Source organism: Henckelia pumila, chromosome 3, assembly GCF_033568475.1.
Source record: "Henckelia pumila isolate YLH828 chromosome 3, ASM3356847v2, whole genome shotgun sequence".
NCBI classification, from domain to species: Eukaryota; Viridiplantae; Streptophyta; class Magnoliopsida; order Lamiales; family Gesneriaceae; genus Henckelia; species Henckelia pumila.
Genome location: NC_133122.1, coordinates 83,341,602 through 83,361,041, shown reverse-complemented (window position 1 = coordinate 83,361,041; position 19,440 = coordinate 83,341,602). Strand labels below are relative to the sequence as shown.

The 19,440-nt window shown below is 36.1% G+C and overlaps 1 protein-coding gene across 13 annotated transcripts; it reads left to right on the top strand.

Annotated features, from left to right (window-relative positions):
- The first annotated feature begins 4,145 nt into the window (after positions 1-4,145).
- On the top strand, positions 4,146-10,586 carry LOC140890995 (uncharacterized). 13 transcript variants are annotated; one of them, XM_073299193.1, is made up of 12 exons: positions 4,146-4,420; positions 4,512-4,525; positions 4,686-4,750; positions 5,947-6,091; positions 6,401-6,535; positions 7,610-7,676; positions 7,863-7,995; positions 8,077-8,136; positions 9,008-9,074; positions 9,180-9,231; positions 9,447-9,526; positions 10,418-10,586. In XM_073299193.1, the coding sequence occupies exons 1-5, from the start codon at positions 4,384-4,386 to the stop codon at positions 6,458-6,460; spliced, it is 321 nt and encodes a 106-aa protein (XP_073155294.1). In that variant the 5' UTR covers positions 4,146-4,383; the 3' UTR covers positions 6,461-6,535; positions 7,610-7,676; positions 7,863-7,995; positions 8,077-8,136; positions 9,008-9,074; positions 9,180-9,231; positions 9,447-9,526; positions 10,418-10,586. The 13 variants fall into 13 exon arrangements, 9 of the variants coding, with proteins under 9 accessions (XP_073155294.1, XP_073155298.1, XP_073155300.1 ...); XM_073299197.1 differs by adding an exon at positions 7,486-7,503 and having other exon boundaries at positions 9,447-10,586; XM_073299199.1 differs by adding an exon at positions 5,148-5,350 and having other exon boundaries at positions 9,447-10,586.
- The last annotated feature ends 8,854 nt before the right edge of the window (positions 10,587-19,440 follow it).

Below are 19,440 nucleotides of genomic sequence, written 5' to 3'. Positions count from 1 at the left end.
CCAAATGCCGTTCCGGCTGCTCTGCCATATCTGCCGCCTTTTCCGTTCTAGTATGCCGCTCCTGTCCTTCCTCCGGAGGCTGAAGAGGATCACGCCGCCGACCATTAAACCAGGGGAGTTCCATTTTCATTTGTCACATCTCATTCTGTTTAGTTGTTTGTTCATATTTTGTCTTGTAATGCATTGAGGACAATTCTTAGGTTGAGTGTGTGTGTGTGTGTGTGTGTGGGGGGGGGGGGGGTTGCATTGTTTGCATTTTGTTTCCTTTATTTGTATTGCATTTTTCTTGTGTTGTTATGCATCGTATTGTTATTGTTGTTGTTTATGTTGTCAAAATGCATAAGTTGAGGATGAGTTATCTGCCTATGATGAGATAGTTGAAAAATTATGATTTTTTGAGAAAAAAAATTTACTCTTGATGGGATATGAGAAACCGTAGGTTGATTGTTGAATATCTTTAAACACACATGTTTAACCAGTGAAGTGTAGTGATGTATTAAATTTTGTGGATGGCTGTTGGACCATTGCACGATAATAGGTGTATGTGGAATTTGATAGTGCTTGAATCTTGATTTTTTGATATGGCATACAGTTTTTTGGGCGCACCTTAAAATTTTTTGTTTTATGAAAAAGAGAAACAAATTTTTTGAAAACCAATTAACTCCATCCGGGTTGCGAGCGAGATTTTTGAAATCCTATTCATCTTGTTTGTGGCTAAGTATGCGGATTACATGGGGTTATTCTTTTGACAAAATAATATAACAATTCCATCCGGGCTTGAAATATGAATGAAATTATATTCATTATTTCATAGCTAAGTTTGCGGACCTAATGGGATTGTAGTTTCATCTAGGCTATAGACGAGGGGATTGAAATTCGAATCCTATCTAGTTTTAGCTAAGTATGCGGGTAATTATTGGAACTTTTAAAATGTCGGGTGCAAAATCCGACGGTGCGTAATTATTCTCAAGGCAGTTGTGTTGTGTTGAAAGATTGTTGGGAGGAGAGTTCTTGATGGTGAGGCTTACACTGAATTGTTATAGGTCGGCGAACAGTCTTGAAACTTTGTCTTTTGATGTTATATGTAGCTGGGGTAACATGTCACACACACACGTTCGCATTCGACTGAAGGTGTATCATTGATGATTGAGAGTAGCTCTGAACTTGTTTTAAATATAATTGGTTTTCTCTGAGGCTATATTATTGCATAATTCTCCTTACTTATGTGTTTGTTTTCTTTCATTTTGTTTTGCATGACTTACTCGAGGGAAAGTAAGGGTTAAGTGTGGGGGAGTTTGATAGTTATGTTTTTATTGCATTTGTTAGTGTCATTTTGTTGTCGTTTTGCATTTGTTTACATGTTTTATTGTTGCATTTTGTTCGTATTGCATTTTTCGTGTTTGCATGATTGGTTTCTCGTTTTTGTGGTTAGGTCGCATATTTTGGCGGACTAGGACGGGACTTTGGAGGCATGGAAGTGCTGGAATTTCTGAAGATCTTTTCAGCCGCTCGATCCGCAGTTCTTTACCGATCGAGCGGGCGCCTTTTTGATGAAAACGGTGACTTTGGAATTTTTCAGCCGCTCGATCCGCAGGATGTTACCGATCGAGCGGCGCATGTGTTTTGAAGGCAGTAGGTTAGGGATTTTTGGCTCGCTCGATCCGCAAGATGTTGCCGATCGAGCGGGCATCGCTATCCAGAAAAAAATTTATATTTTTGGAAACTTTGTTATTTTAGACTCTAGGCTTTATTAAGCTTGTAATTCCGTTTTAGAGAGATTTATTATCAGATTGTGGAGAATTTCTCTTGGAGGCTAGGTTTTGTTCTTCAATTTCTTCTCTAGTTTTCTTCTTTTCTTTGAATTTTTATCGATTTGGTGATGAATCGTTGTAGCTAAACCTTTTATACTTGGTTGAGGGAGACGAAACCTTGATATATTCAATTCATGAGATTCAATTCGTAGTGTTTAATTCTTGTTAAGTATCAATAATTGATTTGGTTTGTTTCATGTTTGTATGCGAGATTTTAGGATTGGCCATCTTAGGATTTTGTTTTGCAAGCTATAGCTAAATTAGAATTCAAATCCGTAATTGTTTGAATAATCTAATTTGCGAAGCAACTACGTTTGATATTTTCTGCTATTGAATTTATTAAATTGTAGGATCAATTATTGACTAGGCTAAATACAACCGCTGGTGTTTGTGTTGTCTAGGTTCGTCAGTTTTACTAGTTTGATTGCTACCGTAGATTTAAATCTAGATTGCTGTTATCTGGGTTAATTTATTGGTAAGGGTTAATTTAGAATGCTATTTTCTAATTAACTAAAATTAAGGTGAAACAGGAATTTGATTTTCAATGACGAATATTTAATAGGATTAATTATTTTTATGGAATCGATGATTGAATGAATGAATATCAAGGGTGTAGTTAACCGATACCAAGTCTTGTCTCTTATTGATTTCTCCAATTTAATTTTCATTCTTGCATGATAGTGATAATTTGAATATTTAATTGCTTAAATTTTTAGTAGTTAACCTCAAATCTCAAAACCCCCTTTTGTTTACTTAGGACACATTAAATTTACCTTTTCTTGTAGGAACGATCCCTACTCTCACTACTACATAATTTATTTATCTGATTGGAGTCGGGTAATTTGGGCGCGACATGACTGAGCGCTTCCAATACGTGTTGTTGAATTACCCAACCAGTTTTCTTTTGTTCTTTAGTTGATGAGAGTGGAATTTGACGAGTTATCGAATTTCTTGAGACGACTGATTCAGAGTTTTGACCGAACAAAGAAGCATCTCCGAAATAGACCGATTCAGTGTAACAGTGCTGTTGATCCGTTACGGATTTTTAAGAAGAGATTTGGGGGTTAGAGTCTGATTTGAGGCAGCGGTTTCTGGATCGATTATGAGAGATGAATTCTTTCCAGTTTTGGATATTACCCCATTTCTTTTGAAATTGAACCATATTCGATTTCGAGGACGAAATCAGTTCTTTGAGAGGGAGAATTGTAATGCCCCGAAATTATCTTAATTGAGTTTATTTGAGATAATCAGGGATTTCAGTATTCAAGAGCCGATTTGTTTTTTATCAGGATCTTTTTTGTAATTTTCAAAAATTTCAGGGACTAAAATGCAAATTTGAGTTTTTATATAATATCTTGACTCCTCTCCTTCTCCATATTGCCTCTCCACCATTGAAGACCTCCAACGTTTCTTCAAGCTTTTCTTCTTCAGTTTTCGGTCGATCCGTCCAGTAGAATTTTAATTCGAAGGAAGATTAGCGATCACGAAAGCGAGAGCTTTGTTCTATCGTAAGTTTTTCTCCGATAAGTTATACTTCTATTTTCGGATGTTTTTAGAATCGATTGAGTTTCGGTTATATTGTTCTTGAGATAGTTCTTATCGATTATTCTCAGTCGGTTTTGAAATAGAGCGTCGTTCGGAATTGTTATGATTTTTGGAAGAATATTTCGAAAAAGTGGATTTTGAGATGTGTTGGATTTGAATTGTTATTGATGTTTTAGCATTGGTTTGTGTTGTTTGCAATGCTCTACTATTGTCTGTGTTTTCGATTTGATCAATTTATAGCTGTTATGCCGTCGGTTTGAGTTTTGGGATTTGGAACCATTTGAATTGTTGAACTTTGGCTATTGGATTTTTTCGTCGTTGTTGATCTTATTTTTCCTCCATACAGATTCTTTTGAAATCTGTTGAGTCCAGAGTTAGAAGAAGTCAATAGTCGAAGAGCGATAAAAAGTTTACCTTGAGCGCACTACAACAAAAATGCACAAAGACAACACTTTAAAGACAACGCTTTTAGTAAAAAGGGTTGTCTTTTTGTAAAAGACAATGCTTTTAGTGAAAAGCGTTGTCGTTATATATTTTTTATTCATCATAGACAATGCTTTTAGTGAAAAGGGTTGTCTATTAGCTTTTTTTAGGTCAAAGACAACATTTTTAAAAGTGTTGTCTATGAGCGTTTTTTTCCTCATGTATGACAACACTTTTTAAAAAGCGTTGTAGAAGAACTATTATTTTTAATTAAAATAAAACTTAAAATAAATATTATTAATTTTTTTTTGAGTACAAAATAAATATTATTACACCTCCCTTAACGTCAGAAAATATACCCAAAATCCCCAAGCCCCTTCTCGATCACCTTCTCCGATCCCTTTCTTCTTTTTCTCTCTTTCAAATCAAAATCTGCTTTCCCATGTCGATTTTTGCTGGTCTTGCTCGATTTATCAGATGATTTTTCAAGTGAGCTCCAAGAAGCCCATCTTAAGATAAGAAAAATCATTCTCTCTCGTGCTCTCATGACGATTCCACCAAGACCCAACCCCAGCCACCCATTTCTTGTCGTCGATTCGCTGACATGGGCATTGGAAATCTATTATTGGAGCTAGAATTCGGTTAGAGCTCATCCTAAGCTTCGTTTTGATGCCAATATAGCAAGAAATCGTGACCTAAGCTTTATTTTTTTGCGCAATTTCATCTTTGCAGTGTTGAATCAACAGGTACGGTCGTGTTCTCTATGAGAAACGGAGAATTTTGATTCCTCTTTTCGTGGTTTTGAGTGTTACGTGTTTCGATTGTTGTTTTATTATTCGTCAATCGGTTTAATTCTGTTGTTTTCTTCCTTTATTTTTTTAATTCTTTTCCAGATTTTGATTGCAGGAACGAGGTGCATTGTTGATTAATTGGGTGTGCCGTAAGGGTGTCTGTGTAACTTCGATTATAAGGTAAATTTTTAATGGATCTTTGATGTTTTCCCTTTGCGACGAAAGAGTGTCCTTTATTTTCCCGATGATGAGCTTCGTGTAGTATTTTAAAGATGCGAGAAGCATGCAAGGGGTGAGAAGGTTCTTATCTCGCCGGTCTAATTCTTTTTTCGTGCTCAGGGGAAAAGATCGAGGATTGCTTTGATTTATTGAATCTTTGGGCTATTGCGAGTTCATGTACTGAAATTGAAGTTAATTTAGCTTATTAATTAATAACTAAATTGGTGCATGCGATTTTTCCCATTTTATTTTTCTCTGTGTTGACCTGGTTTTGAAGTTGTGCGAACCAATTTCGGAAGACTCATAATGGCAGATAACTTACTAACTGCCGGAACTGATTTAAACTCTGCCCCAATAGGCCGAGGTCAGGGGTTGATCGGTTATTCGGACTTGAACGAAGGGGCGGTAGCTACGAGCATGAATTTTGTTTTCAGGACCGGAAAATAAAACGGGAGTACACTCTCCATGTTTGGAAGAAACCCTCTATCTGCTGTTGGTGATCGTGAGTTGTCTATAGTTGGTGGTACCGGTGTTTTCCGATTGGCACGAGGCATAGCTACTGTCCGTACTTACTTAGATTTTGATGCCACTGGTTATGCTGTTTTCAGTTATACTTTGTATGTCATTTAGTTGAGCCAAATAACGTATTTATATTTTTTCCATAGTAATTTTTATAACATCGTATCAGTATTTCTCTGCCATGGATTAGACATTGCTTGTGGCTTTACAAATGAATGTCCAGAGATGCAGGAATGAGAGTGTTAGTAAGGGATTGAATTTGGATAGAGTGTTAGTAAGTGATGGCATTTGATTGGGATACCAAAATCTGTCACATCTTGTTGTCAATACTTTTATCATTTACTTCTCCTAGTAGTGTGCTTCAGTTGAGCCAAACCATGTAAAAGTGTTCTCTTTAATTTTGTGTTCTTCCTACGTCACTACTCTCTTATGATTTTTTAGTTATCATGCCATTTTTGCGGATATTTACTTTTACATTGTATGACACATTAAGGTCCAACTGAGTGGTAAATATATTTCTTTCGGTATGAATAAGCATTTTCCGTACGTTCTTCTCCTCCTCCTTGGAAGTCTTGGTCACCAAATATTTGATATTTTTTCCGGTTGTTAGGTTACCTTTTTTATTTTGTTCCTGCCAGGCTTTTAGGCCACGTCGATGAACCTGCTGGAGCTGCTCCAAGTGAAGGAAAAATGGCAATGGTTCAAGCTGCAGGGGGTATTTTTGCTGGTTCTACTGCATCATGCATCACAACCCCACTGGACACTATTAAAACTCGGTTACAGGTATTCAGATTATTATTCATTTTTCTTCTGCTGATTCTGAATGTTTCCTAATTTTTTGTGCACTTTTTATTGGCCATTACAGAATAACTCTGAAGTCATTTCATATATGCATTGCATTAATAGTCATTTATCTGTTTGTAACAAAAATTTTTTTGATGTCTAAACTTACACTGAAAAATCCCATGGTTCCAAGTATATTCAAATTTTTCGGCTGTTGGTATTCTATTATTTTAAAAGATTTATTTATAAATTTGGGACCACATTCCAGTAGGTCTTTCAATTTTATAACATTCACTCGATGTACACCAGGTGATGGGGCATGAGAAAAAAACAACAGTTAGAGAAGTGGTAAAAAAATTTGTTTGCTGACGGTGGTGTGGCCGGATTTTGTAGAGGATTGGGCCCAAGATTTTTCATGTGCTTGATCAGAAACTTCATTCTCAGGTAATTTATACTATTTCAACTTCATTTTTAATTTGTATATTTGCATACAGTAGTTAAACTTGAGCATTGCACAATTAATTAATATAAAATAAGAGTTCTTTTAAAGTCATAAATGATCTATTTTGGTTAGAATATATATCACGTTTTGAACAGTTTCGAGAATAATTTGCAGATATTGGCGCTGAAGAATTGATCTGTTTGCTCTCATGATTTGACAGCAGCTTTAGCGCTCGTGTAGCTTAGAAATTGAGTAGAATGAACTTGAATAGTACAGATTCTGAATCTGCATTACGAAGAAAATTTGTAGTGCTCTGTGTTGTCTTTGATTTGGCATTGGAAACAGGTCATTTGAATTAAAATTTAAAGAGATATGCCCATTTTTCTGAAACTGCACTGTATGAAGAATATTTTTTTGCACCTACTGTCATTTCGAAATCTGGTATTGATCAGTGCATATTTTGAGGTTGCAATTCACATAAAACTTGTAGATAATTGTGTTTTCTTTGATTTGCCACCAGTTATAACTCATTCAGATGTAAAATTAATTTTATATGAATTTTGTACTGAACTCGCTCCAATTTGCGAAAAACATAATGTCCGAGTTTAAGGTGTGTTCTTGCAGATAGATTTAGGCTTATTAGATGATTTTATTTGGAAAATATTTATGAAGATGAGACGTAGAAAAATCAGTTAGATTTCATTTCCAATTTATAGAACTATTTTTGAATGAGAAATGAATTAAATATGATTTTTACACTATCGGCTGATGAATTTGGAATTCGGTTTCGACCTTGTTGCATGTACTGTCCGTAGAAGTTAGCTTCTGCAGAAACTTAGACAAAAAATTCAACTAATCATTTTCATCACAATTTTATCCTTTGATATTAGTAGCAACAAATTTTACCTAGGAGAATGAACCTTTCTAAACCTTATTATGGTTTTTTCTGCAGCTGCCAGAATGCCTCTGGGTAATTGGATACTTGCGCCGCATTGTTGTGTACTTGATATTTGATTTCACGTGTCAGTTAATTTAAGTTTTCATGTTATAGTTGTGTTCTCTGCTGTGTTTTGCAGTATTGTGCTATGGGCCTCAGATGAGTTGGATTGGATTTCTGAGGACTACTTCCCCTTTATTTGAAGAGTAAACACATATTCACATAGTTGTTTATTTATGTATTTTGGAATTTTAATTTGCTCTCATTGTAGACATATTATATTTTTTTACAGAGTAGTGCTTAATTTTTTTCGAAGAAGACGAGTACGGCTGTTAAAAATTTTCAGGTCTAGTGTCCTATAACTGATATTGTCATTCCTTGCATGTTACAAGGTTCTGGTAAATCTAAAAGAGATGATTGGAGGACTGAGTTGCCCATAACTGGTTTAGGAGGTGGGGACATTGACAAAATGAAAGATGAGAAACAAAAGGATGTGGCGTGGTAGGGCAAATGTTCTAGTACAGTGTACGTATAAGGGTCTCACTTTTTTATGTTCTATGCAGCATTTTCATCAACTTAGTAACTAACTTAATTTCTTTTCTGTAGCTATATTGCTGGAAATGAACAGGAAGGACACTTTTCACCGATAAATGAGGCATGCTCAATGTTAGTACGATAAATTCAGTTTTTACATTTTTTTCTTGTTATCATCAGATTTTTTTGATTAAATAAACTAAAGAGCGAGTCACATGGAGTGAGTTATATTTCCCACTGATCCAAATCAACACATTTTTGTGTTTCAGAATCACATTTTTTCTTTTTGGAATTTTTGAGATGGTGTTTCATTAATAATTTTAAAATTGGTGCTTTCAAGTGTTTTGTAAATTATTCAACTTCATGCAACAGGGAGTACCTATCAGAATTTGAATTTTGCTATTTTGAGTGAATCCGATACATATGCATCGTGGGAAATCGAATCGAGGAACCATTAAAATGATAATAGCTTTCAAGCCAATAATCTTAATCTTTGTATGTCATGATCTTCTCTATTCTCTCTTCTTAAAGATTTTTTTCCTCAAGTTTTTTCTTGTAAATTTATAATTCTTCAAAAGTTTATATATCTTCTTAAATTTTTTTTTTCTCTGTTTGAGACACCTAAGGCTTCTTGACTTGGGCCACAATTAGAAATGGAGTTCACATAAAAAAGAAGAAACGAAAGTAGTACATGATCAAGATGCTTCATTCTAGGAAACAAATGTTACTTAAAAGTTAATTTTTTTTATTTTTATTTTTGTCATTTAGATGTGCTCGAGTGTCCTCTAATATTGTATACATATTTGAATTGGAAATTATATGCCAAATTTTAAACTAATTATAAATTATGGGATGTTAGAAATCTTATTTTTAGAGTGGAGATCGTGATTACGCAAGTGGCCTGGACCAGTAATTATAAAGAAGAATGAGCTTTATGCGTACAATCTTTGAATTGAAGTCAAACACATTGTAGTAAAGTTTTTGTTCTTTTTTTCTTTTTCAGGTGAAATGGCGGAGTGGTTGTTGCATCATTATCGATTCTACAAAAAAATTATGAAGAACATGCCAAGGTATGACTTGAAGTCGTTTAATTGTCCCTACCAAATTTGCAGTCGTTTAATTGTTTTTGTTAACTTAATTTACCTCATCATAATTTCACATAATCATTTTTACAGTAATTAGGCCAAACAGAAATCCTGCTTGCTTGATTTGAAAGAACATGCCAAGGTATGACTTGAAGCTCATCCATCGTTTTCTGTGTTTTGTATTACGTACATCGGCATAATGGACATGTAAATATTATTTATGCCATATTAATCAATCTGAAAAATATCATGAGTTATGACCAGTTCGTACATTTTTTAGTTAATTTCGTGCGTTGTACAAATAACATTACATTTTTTTCCCATACACTGTTACCTTATATTCCCTTGCATCTGCAGTGCCTCCTTTTAATTTGATTCAACAATAAACTCTGGAAAGTGGACATTGGGTGTCTTCTCCACAGCTTAAATGGCCACAGGTTTGGCGCCTAGATATATAAATTTTACAGAACCATATGGAACTATGTTTGAATTTTACATAAAACCATAGAAGTGTTTCTCGTGCGTAATGATCCTATAAAACAAGAAAAGGGTTTGACAAACATTATCATCTCTCACATTCGAACCATAACTTTTCTTTTACTAAGTTTGGTGGGATAATTAAGACTTTGAACCTAATGACAAACCCAAAAATAAAACACTTATTACACAGCTTGACTTCATTGAATAGAGCTAGTGTTTAGTTCTACTCACTATAATGTCCACCAATCCGAATATTGCAGGGATCTTGTTTATTTCGTTGCATTATTTAGCCCAAATGGCGAGTATCTGGCTAGTGGATCATTGAATAAATTCTTGAACATATGGTCTGTGAAGGAAGCCAATATGATAACTTTCTATTATCTAGTCAGATCTGTATAAATGCAAGCAAATTATGATGAATAAAAGGAAAATAGCAAAAAAAAATTCTTCCGATTAATATTTTTGAATACATGGCATGTGGAAATTTAGTTTACATGTGATTTTCGTGTTTGGGTATGGAACACTTTTCATTACTTTTAATATCAAAGGTGTATTATTTGGTGCTTTGCATACATCCCAGTAATTGCTACTTTGTTAGTATATCAAATAAATTTGTATTGCCTCTGATTTGATTGTTATTTAATACATAAAATAATGGGGTTGCAACTAGGAATGTAGTTTGTTCAACCATTATAATTTGTTCAACCATTCATTTTTAGCAACTTGTGGCTTGAATTTCGTAATTCATACTTCATGTTCTTTGCTGCCAAATATGTGTTTGCTTTTACTTTTCATTTTAATCTATTCATATTTGTTTTATGTTTGTTTTTATTTTTAATAATTTACAGTATGGAGATACAAATTAAAGGAAAATAGATTATTGCGGCTTTTATGAAAGCTTGGGACGCTAACATGTGCTGAAGGAAGGAATCAAAGTTTTTCGAGATTAATGCATAGTTTTTTCCTAGTGTTCATTAATTTAGAATTCGATTATTTTTATATTTGAATGATTTATAATATTGGAATACTCTATATTAAATTTTATTTTACAAATTTTTTAATTTTGAGTGATTTATATAATATTGAAAATTTGTGAATTAATTTTTTTTTTGTTTTTTATTTGAACAAAGCGTTTTAAAGCGTTGTCTTTACCAGAAAAGACAACGCTTTTTTAAGCGTTTTTTTTTTCAGATACAACGACGCTTAAAAAGCGTTGTCTTTTCAAGAAATGACAATGCTTAAAAAAGCGTTGTTTTTTTTAGATACGACAACACTTTTTAAGCGTTGTCTTTTCCAAAAACGACAACGCTTTTTTCGCGTTGTCTTTGAGCATGGTCTTTTACAACACTGGCTACGACAACGCTTTTTTGGGGACATTAACAACGCGGAAAAAGCGTTGTCTTTAGCCGTTTTTCTTGTAGTGGCGTTTGTTGTTTTGGGTTGTATAGATTTTGATATAACCTCTTATTTGTAGCTTATCCAGAGTTGGAGCTATTCAAATCGAGAAAGGTACGAGCAGACATCGTTTTAGCGGGATAGCACACTCAAGACAGTTGGTTCTTGAGTTTCCCTTAAAATCACATACTTGCATCAATACTTGTTCTAGAATGAGGAACTTGTATTTTGTTTGATTAACTCTTGTTATTATTTGATTTATGGTTAATGTTTTGTGTTTTCTATATGCATTCATATTGAGCCTAAATCATTGATTTCAGCGGGCAGAACGACCCATTTTGTTAGACGATTTGGGGGTTATAATCGAGTGGCCTGGGTGTAGAAGTTCACCTAGTGTCAGCATACTCCTTGTAGTCGCACCAAAGTCTAAAGGATGGAGATATGTGGCACCACCTCGATCGGGAGAGTCGTTGAGTTGTTACGTGATCTCATTCTCGGGATCCCAAAGCATAGCAGCAATTTCTTGTTTATCAGAGTTGATATCCCGATTTTAAATACATGCATTTCATTCGTATTAGCATTGAATATGTTGTCTGTATTTCATGTTATTGAGATATTAATTGTTATTGCATGTTGTGTTTCTTTTACTGGGAATATAATTCTCATCGGAGTTATCCGGATGTTGCTTTTTTTGTATGTGTACTTGGCAACATGTGGGGCAGGATCGAGTCAGAGGAGGCTTGGTTAGCTTCGAGATCAAGGAATAGAAGTGAGACTCGGTTTAGAAGTCGAACAACATGTCAATCTAGTTTATGTTTTGAAGCGTGTTTAGAACTCGAACTTGTTGATTATGTTGTATCGTTTATGCGAGTATTGAAGTTTGTATGCTGTTGTTGCATGTATTATATTCTTTGTTATGTATTGAATGAATATTGGAGTTGAGTTGGAAAGCTTAATTTTTGGAATTTTGTTCAGGGCTGCCTTCGCTCGATCGGTAGAGATTGACAGATCGAGCGAGGGAGTTGTGGCTTCTTTTTTGTTTTTGGTAAAATCTTTCCCGCTCGATCGGTTGAGGTTTATCGATCGAGCGGAGCCACTCCTTGAGGCGGACAACAGAGTGGAAAGACTTGCTCGCTCGATCGGTTGAATTTTACAGATCAAGCGAGGCACGGTTCCTTTTTTAAAAAAAATTATTTATTGCTTTTTAATCTTGGATCTTGTATGCTTAGTTATTATTTAACCCGAGATTAGATGATTAAAATCGAGGTCTCACAGAAACTGATATTTGATATGGTCGTATAACACTATTTTATTTGGGTTTTAGTCATCGATTGTATACGGTTATAAAATCGTTTTCTTTATGTTGCTTGTCTATGTATTATATTTATATTAATTGCATGATTAATAAGTTAACTAGTAGGTGCTGGGTCGGGTCCTTACACAACATCTGCCAGTACAAGGTCTTGTATTGATAGTATTAATAAAATTATTTCAAGTGTCTCATAACTTTAGACATTCACCTAAACACTCAGAATTAGAATACAATTAAAATTTTGCCCAAAGATATCAGTAATTTCGCAAAATTTCAAGATTACGCAATTCTGCCAACCCAAGTGCGAAAATCAGGTACTTGCGAAGTTCTTGAAACTCCGTCTCAATCTATATTGCTACTAAATCAACTCTATCGAGTTAGACACATCAGCGGTCTAGCGTACTGAAAAGATATCCACAAGGACCCGGTTACAAGTATAACGCCCCGAATTTATTGAAACTCCATCTCTCCCCCACCGCCTTCTCCACCATTGAAGAGGCCCTATTTCACTTTCAAGCTTTTAGATTTCAGTTTTCGGTTGATCCGTCCGTTAGAATTTATTTATGAAGGAAGATTAGCGATCACGGCAGCGAGAACTTCGTTCTATAGTAAATATTTCTCATATCAGCTAAACTTCTATTTTCGGATGTTGTTAGAATCGACTGAGTTTTGGTCATGTTATTCTTGAGCTAGCTCTTATCGTTTTTTTTCAGTCGGTTTGCAAATAGAGCGTCATTCGGATTTGTTATGAATTTTCTTGTGATTTTTGAGAATTGGAGTTTTGAGATTTGTTTGTATTGAGCTGTTATTGATGATATAATATTGGTTTGAGTATATTCGATATGTATACTGCTGTCTGTGATTTTGGATTGAGTATATTCGATACGTATACTACTGTTTATTATCGAGATTTTGGATATACTCTTATTCAGAGGAATCACGCTCTAGTTTAGACATCGAGGCAGCTGAAGACGCTCGAGACTCAAGGTCTGGCTCCGGACTTGAGCTCGCAGCGATCTTATTGATTGGAAGATTTGGCATCGTTCCTTGCGAGGAGATTTCCGCAATCTTTTCTAATCTTAGAAGTCAAAGGACTATTCTTATTTGATCTAATATCTGATTTTGATTGTCCGATTGATGAAATCTGCTACCTTATTCCGTATCGAATGACTTTCATTTAGGAACAGAGGATTGATATTTTGTCAGAGGTCGTCAGATGTCATGTTTTGCCGAAGTCTGTCAGTTTAGACAGAGATCCTTGATGCGCTTGTTCTTTCGGCATAGACTTCGAAGAGGCACTTGTTGTTGATTACAACGTATTTTATTTCAATATCATCAGAACGACGGACAGTCAGATCAAATGAGAAGAACGTTAGAGGAGATGCCATGATTTGGAACCAAAGATGATTCGATTTGTGACTGAGTATAGAGGATTTTCTGACGAGAATGAGACAAATTTCGATAGACAGACGGAGTATTGCTAAATTAACCGACCAGAGTTTCTTATGTTCTTTAATTGTTGAGATGCCAAATTTCTTGAGACAAATGATTCAGAGTTTCGACCAGAATTAGAAGCAGCTTCGAGACTAACCAAATGCAGTTTTGATAGTGCAGTGATGATGTTGCGGACTGGTAGGAGTATTTGAGAGACAAAGTACGAATTTGGAGCAAAATTTTTTGACTTATTTAAGAAGAGTGAACTCTTATTGCCGTCTTTTGAGTCTATGTCGTCCTTGTGTTGGAACCGTATTTGATTTCGAGGACGAAATCTTTACTTAGAGGGGGAGAATTGTAACGCCCCTAATTTATCTTAATTGACTTTATTTTAGATAATCAGAGATTATAGAAGTCGAGGGCCGATTTGATTTTGATGAGGGACTATTTTGCACTTTTTGGAAATTTCAGGTACTAAAACGCAATTTTGGACTTTGTTAGATATTTAAGCAAGTGTTGACTCTTCTCCTTCACTCCATCTCTCCCCCATAGCCTTCTCCACCATTGAAGACGCCCCATTTCACTTTCAAGATTTTAGATTTCAGTTTTCGGTCGATCCGTCCGTTAGAATTTATTTCTGAAGGCAGATTAGCGATCACGGCAGCAAGAGCTTCGTTCTATAGTAAGTATTTCTCCGATCAGCTAGACTTCTATTTTTGGATGTTGTTAGAATAGACTGAGTTTCGGTTATGTTGTTCTTGTGCTAGCTCTTATCGTTTATTCTCAGTCGGTTTGAAAATAGAGCGTCATTCGGATTTGTTATGAATTTTCTTGTGATTTTTGAGAATTGGAGTTTTGAGATTTTTTTGTTCTGAGCTGTTATTGATGATATAGTATTGGTTTGAGTATATTCGATAGGTATACTGCTGTCTGTGATTTCGAATTGATCAAAATATAGCCGTTATGCCGCCGATTTGAGTTGAGGGCTATAGTTTGGTTTGAGTTCATTTGAGCCGTTTTCAGTCAAGTTTGAATGTCGATAGTGATCTCGGGCATTTATTACTTCTTTTGCAGATTCGTTTGAAGGCCGTTGAGTTGCGAGGTTTCAGGAGTTGAATCGTTTCGAATATTGTAGCCGGTATAGTATCGACTTTCTTATTATCGATATAGGATGTTAGAATGAATCTTGATTGAGGAATCATTGTTGTTTCCAAGTTTGGAGAATCGATGTATTGAGAAGAGGTATAAGACAACTTAGAATTGAATGGAATGAGTGACTCGAATCCGACTGATTCGAGTGTTCCGGAGAAATCACATACTTCATGTTATTTGATTACTTGGATTATTGAATGAGTTAAGCTTTGCACTTGCATTCATATTGAGCCATTTGAATTCATTCATTTTGAGTTAGACAATCTGAGAATTATAGTAGTGGGCATTTGCAGGCGATTTACTGCGATAACCGACTTAACCCTCTATAGTTTCTTTAGAGTCTAGAGGATTGAATTATACACTATCCACCCCGAGTAAAGAGTCGGTGCGACTTGTGTGGTAGTTCATCCTCGGGATCACAATAGAGGAAGAGAAGAGCTGATTACCTTTTGATTATCCAGACTTGATAATCCCAGATTTTAAAGTCATGCATTTCATTTTAGATTCCTTCTTGAAGTACATGATTGAGATTTGTGTATCATGCTTGAGATTATATATCATTAGTTGATATATTGAATGGTATTGCCTGTTTGTTGCTTATACTGGGAATTTTATTCTCACCGGACTATCCGGTTGTTGTCTTTGTTTCTATGTGTACTGTAAGAGTGGGTGCCCAGTGAGCCAACTGTGTGGCTATGGGCTTTGATGACTCTTTGTATAAACAATCTTTTGTTTAATATTATTTACACTTTTATGGCAATGACTTTATATTACTTCATATTGATATATTGTGATATACTATTGTTGTTTTGATAAAGACCTTGAATATACTATAGTGTATGTAAGATGTGGTAGAACATGGAGATGTCTATCATGAAATACATCTTATAGTCACTGTATGTTCTAAAACCGTTCCTAGTCGATTGAGCCGTCCGATAATAAGGATAAGGATCGCTCGAGTTTGAGACTAGCATTTGCGATGCGGAGTACCACGTTTCATTGGTAGGGAACATGGAGATGTTCGAAGCATGCAAATGGATATTCATAGGATGAATAGTCGAACTAACCCTATCCGGACTTTCCAAGTGGTTATCACTTATCGAGTGGATAAAGTCCGCGGTTTTGGTTGTACACCATTAGTCCTTACGACTTGAAACATCATGGAGACTCTATATGCTAGTACTGTGCTTTGACTCGTTTACCGACTCTGAGGGGGTCATCAGGTGTCGAGATTGGGTACAGTTACGACACATATAGGAGTCAATGCATTGTTGTCAAGGATTCACCACATACTTGCGAGTGTGGATATCCTATGCGATCTGAGGAGATATTAGTGTGATAAATCTCTGGCCAGAGTAATTGATGTGATTTAAGAAATGGTTTCTTAGTAGCACATGCGATGTCACTAATTTGATCTTCAAGATGTATTGCATAGTTATCGAATCTTGAGCGACTCTCGATATACCAATGGTTGTTGATTCGATCGGGATATATGGATGAAGGGACCGTACTGTACGCTAACCAAAATCTACTGGTTCTTGTAGGCACTATCAGTGATACCTAGGGAATCATGGGGCGATGTTGCTAGGCGCTTTACCATGATTCGTTGGGCAAGTCGGAAAGTGTTGTTCCGAGTCACAAGGAGTTGTGAGCCCACGGCTAGCTGTATCCCTGAACCATTGAGGGTCACACAGTGTAATGGAGTTTTAATCCCCGTTGAGATAGTTAAATTTAAAGAGTTAAATTTAATGAACTAAGGAGTTGGACTTCTTAAATAAGAGTAAGGGAGTAGGATTTCCTAAAATGACATAGGGATGGACATTTTTGGAAACCACTGAATTCGGATTCAGGAAAATTTATTTTGACTTTAAAACGTGCAGAAATGGTTTCTGTGCACATTGGTGAAATCGTTTCATCAATCGGAGTCACGATGAATTTTATATTAATTTCTGAACGAGCGGGCTTTGCTTGTCGGGCCCCAGCTTATGACTAATGGGCCCTAAGGTGTTAGTGGCCTGCATTATAAATAAGTTATTTCAGTACAGAAATTACACACAACAGGTCATAATTTTTGAGACAGAAAAAAATCGAAACCCTTCTCTCTCAAAGAATTTTCGGCCGTCCCCTTCCTGCTCTGCCCGAGAAAATTCCGGTCTGTGATTTTGAATCGCAGTAAGGAATAACGAATCAAATTCGTGTATTCTCTTCGCAGAAAACTTCTGATAGATTTTCTAGTGCAATCTATCAGAGGGATTAAACCTCTGTTCGTGGACCTGATTGAAGGCGTTCATCGGTTCCAGGGAAGAGACAACAAGAGCAGAATTGTTCTGTTGGTGTCCATTAATCTCGTTGCGAGATTTGAGGTAAAATTTATTTAATTGTTATTTAAATTTTACACACACGTAATTCAATTGATGAACGGTTGATACCCAGACCATGGAAACGTTCCATGAAAAATTTTTAAACTTCCGCTGCACCGGGTATCAATCGTAATTGGTCTGGGAACTCGCCAGTTTTCCAACAGTGGTATCAGAGCCAGGTTGCTCAGATCAATCGATTGAATTAATCAATTGTACAAAATTTTTGAGTCTCGGTTTATGAAACAAAATAAATATTTTTAATAAAAAATTTTTTTTCCGGGGGCGAAACCCGGGCAGCGATTGGATCGCTGCCCGGAGGGGGCAGCGATGGTCGCTGCCCCCAGGGGCGGCGCACGGCGCCGCCCAAAGGGGGCGCACGGCGCCGCCCAGGGCGGCGACCGTCGCCGCCCAGGGCGGCGCACGGCGCTGCCCAGGCAGCGCTGGGCGCTGCGCAGGGCAGCGCTCGGCGCCGCCCAGGGCGGCGCACAGCGCCGCCCAGCGGCGGCGCCAGGCGCCGCCAGGGCAGCAAGCGTTGCTGCCCTAAGGGGGCAGCCGGGCTGCCCCGGCCCGCGCCCCGGGTGCGGGCCAACCCGGGAGTGTCCCGGGTGGCCCGCGGGAAAAATTAATATTTTATTAAAAATTAATTTTAATATGTTAAAATTTATTTTTGGTCCGGTCAAAAATTGTTTTTGATTGGTTCACGAGATTTCGGATCGAATTGTTCGAGTCCGTAAATTTTAAAATTGATTTTGGATAAATTTGAATTTTTGGAAAATTTTAATATTTTATCCGTAAATTGAATTTTGAAATCAATTATTTTGGTACAATTGATGATAAGATATGATCTTATGATATATTAGATAAAATATGATTTTATTTGTAAAATTGGATTTTATAGATAAAATATGATTTTATTTGATATGGAGATAAAATATGATTTTATATGTGAAATGTGATTTTATATATAAATATGATTTTATCTTGTTTAAATTTGAATTGCCACAGCATGTTATCCAATAAATTAATTTTGAATTAAATGTTATTGGATAAGGATGATCGATTGCCATGACCAATTTTGTAGGTGTATGTTAGGAATTTACATTTTGTCTTTATTGTTGTTGGTTTTTATTAATGGGCCTGGTTTATGGCCCGATATGAATGTCATATGTAATAAAAGTGGGCTTGGTTTATAGCCGTTCCCACCCCCTAAAAATGTATCCCCTACTTGTCATTGTTATTTATTGTAAATACATTAGATTTAGTGGGAGATCAAGATTTGAAGATGGTGGGCCCAGCAGACAATGAAGACTGAAGAAATGTAAATTGGAAGCATATGTAATAGGATTGCATTTGCATACTGCATATTACCTAGGATTGGACTAAGACCCGTGATTGGCAACCACGGGTCAATTAGAAATGGAATCGATCATCCTATATAATATGTGATATTATGATTGTATGCATGTTTAGACATAAATTGCGTGAATCCGGCAATGCATGCAATAAATTAAATATGATGAGACAAATATTTTTATAAATAAAATCCCTCATTTTAAATATGATTTAAAATTTATATCAAGATAAATAAAGGAAATTTAAATATTGTTTAAATGTTCCTACCTTCCATCAACGGTCAATGTATGTGATGCTACCCGCGGATACGGTCCGGCTCATATTATTGGGGGGGCCCGTCCGTCGGAAAGCTGTACATTGGATCGACAAATGTTGTAAGTTGGGTGGAACTCCCATGGGATCGGCTCATATTATTGGGGGATCCACATGGCGACGTCCATCACAACTTAATATTGATGGGTCATCTTGACATGTCACTTTAAACGGCGTCATATTATTGGGCCCTTATTGGACATGAGGTAAATACATGGGGGTTGCTTTGGAAGCAATTGGGCTCTACCTTTTGAGAATTATGGTTGGCTGATATTATTCGGGACCATAAGTTTGTCAATTGGACTCCATGTTCTCACTAAGGAAAAAGTTTCCCGTTTTCACTAGAGGGTGGTGAAATCGTTAAAATAGTGGGAGTGAGATTCATAAAATTAAATTCGCCTATTTTATGTCTTAGTAAATTGTTAAACAATCATTGATATATGTCTGTTTTCCTTTTCAGTATTTCATACAATGAATTCGCGAAATCCTTTATTCTCGATCCTCGAACAAAACAAGCTGACTGGCGCCAACTATACGGAATGGTTCCGGAAGT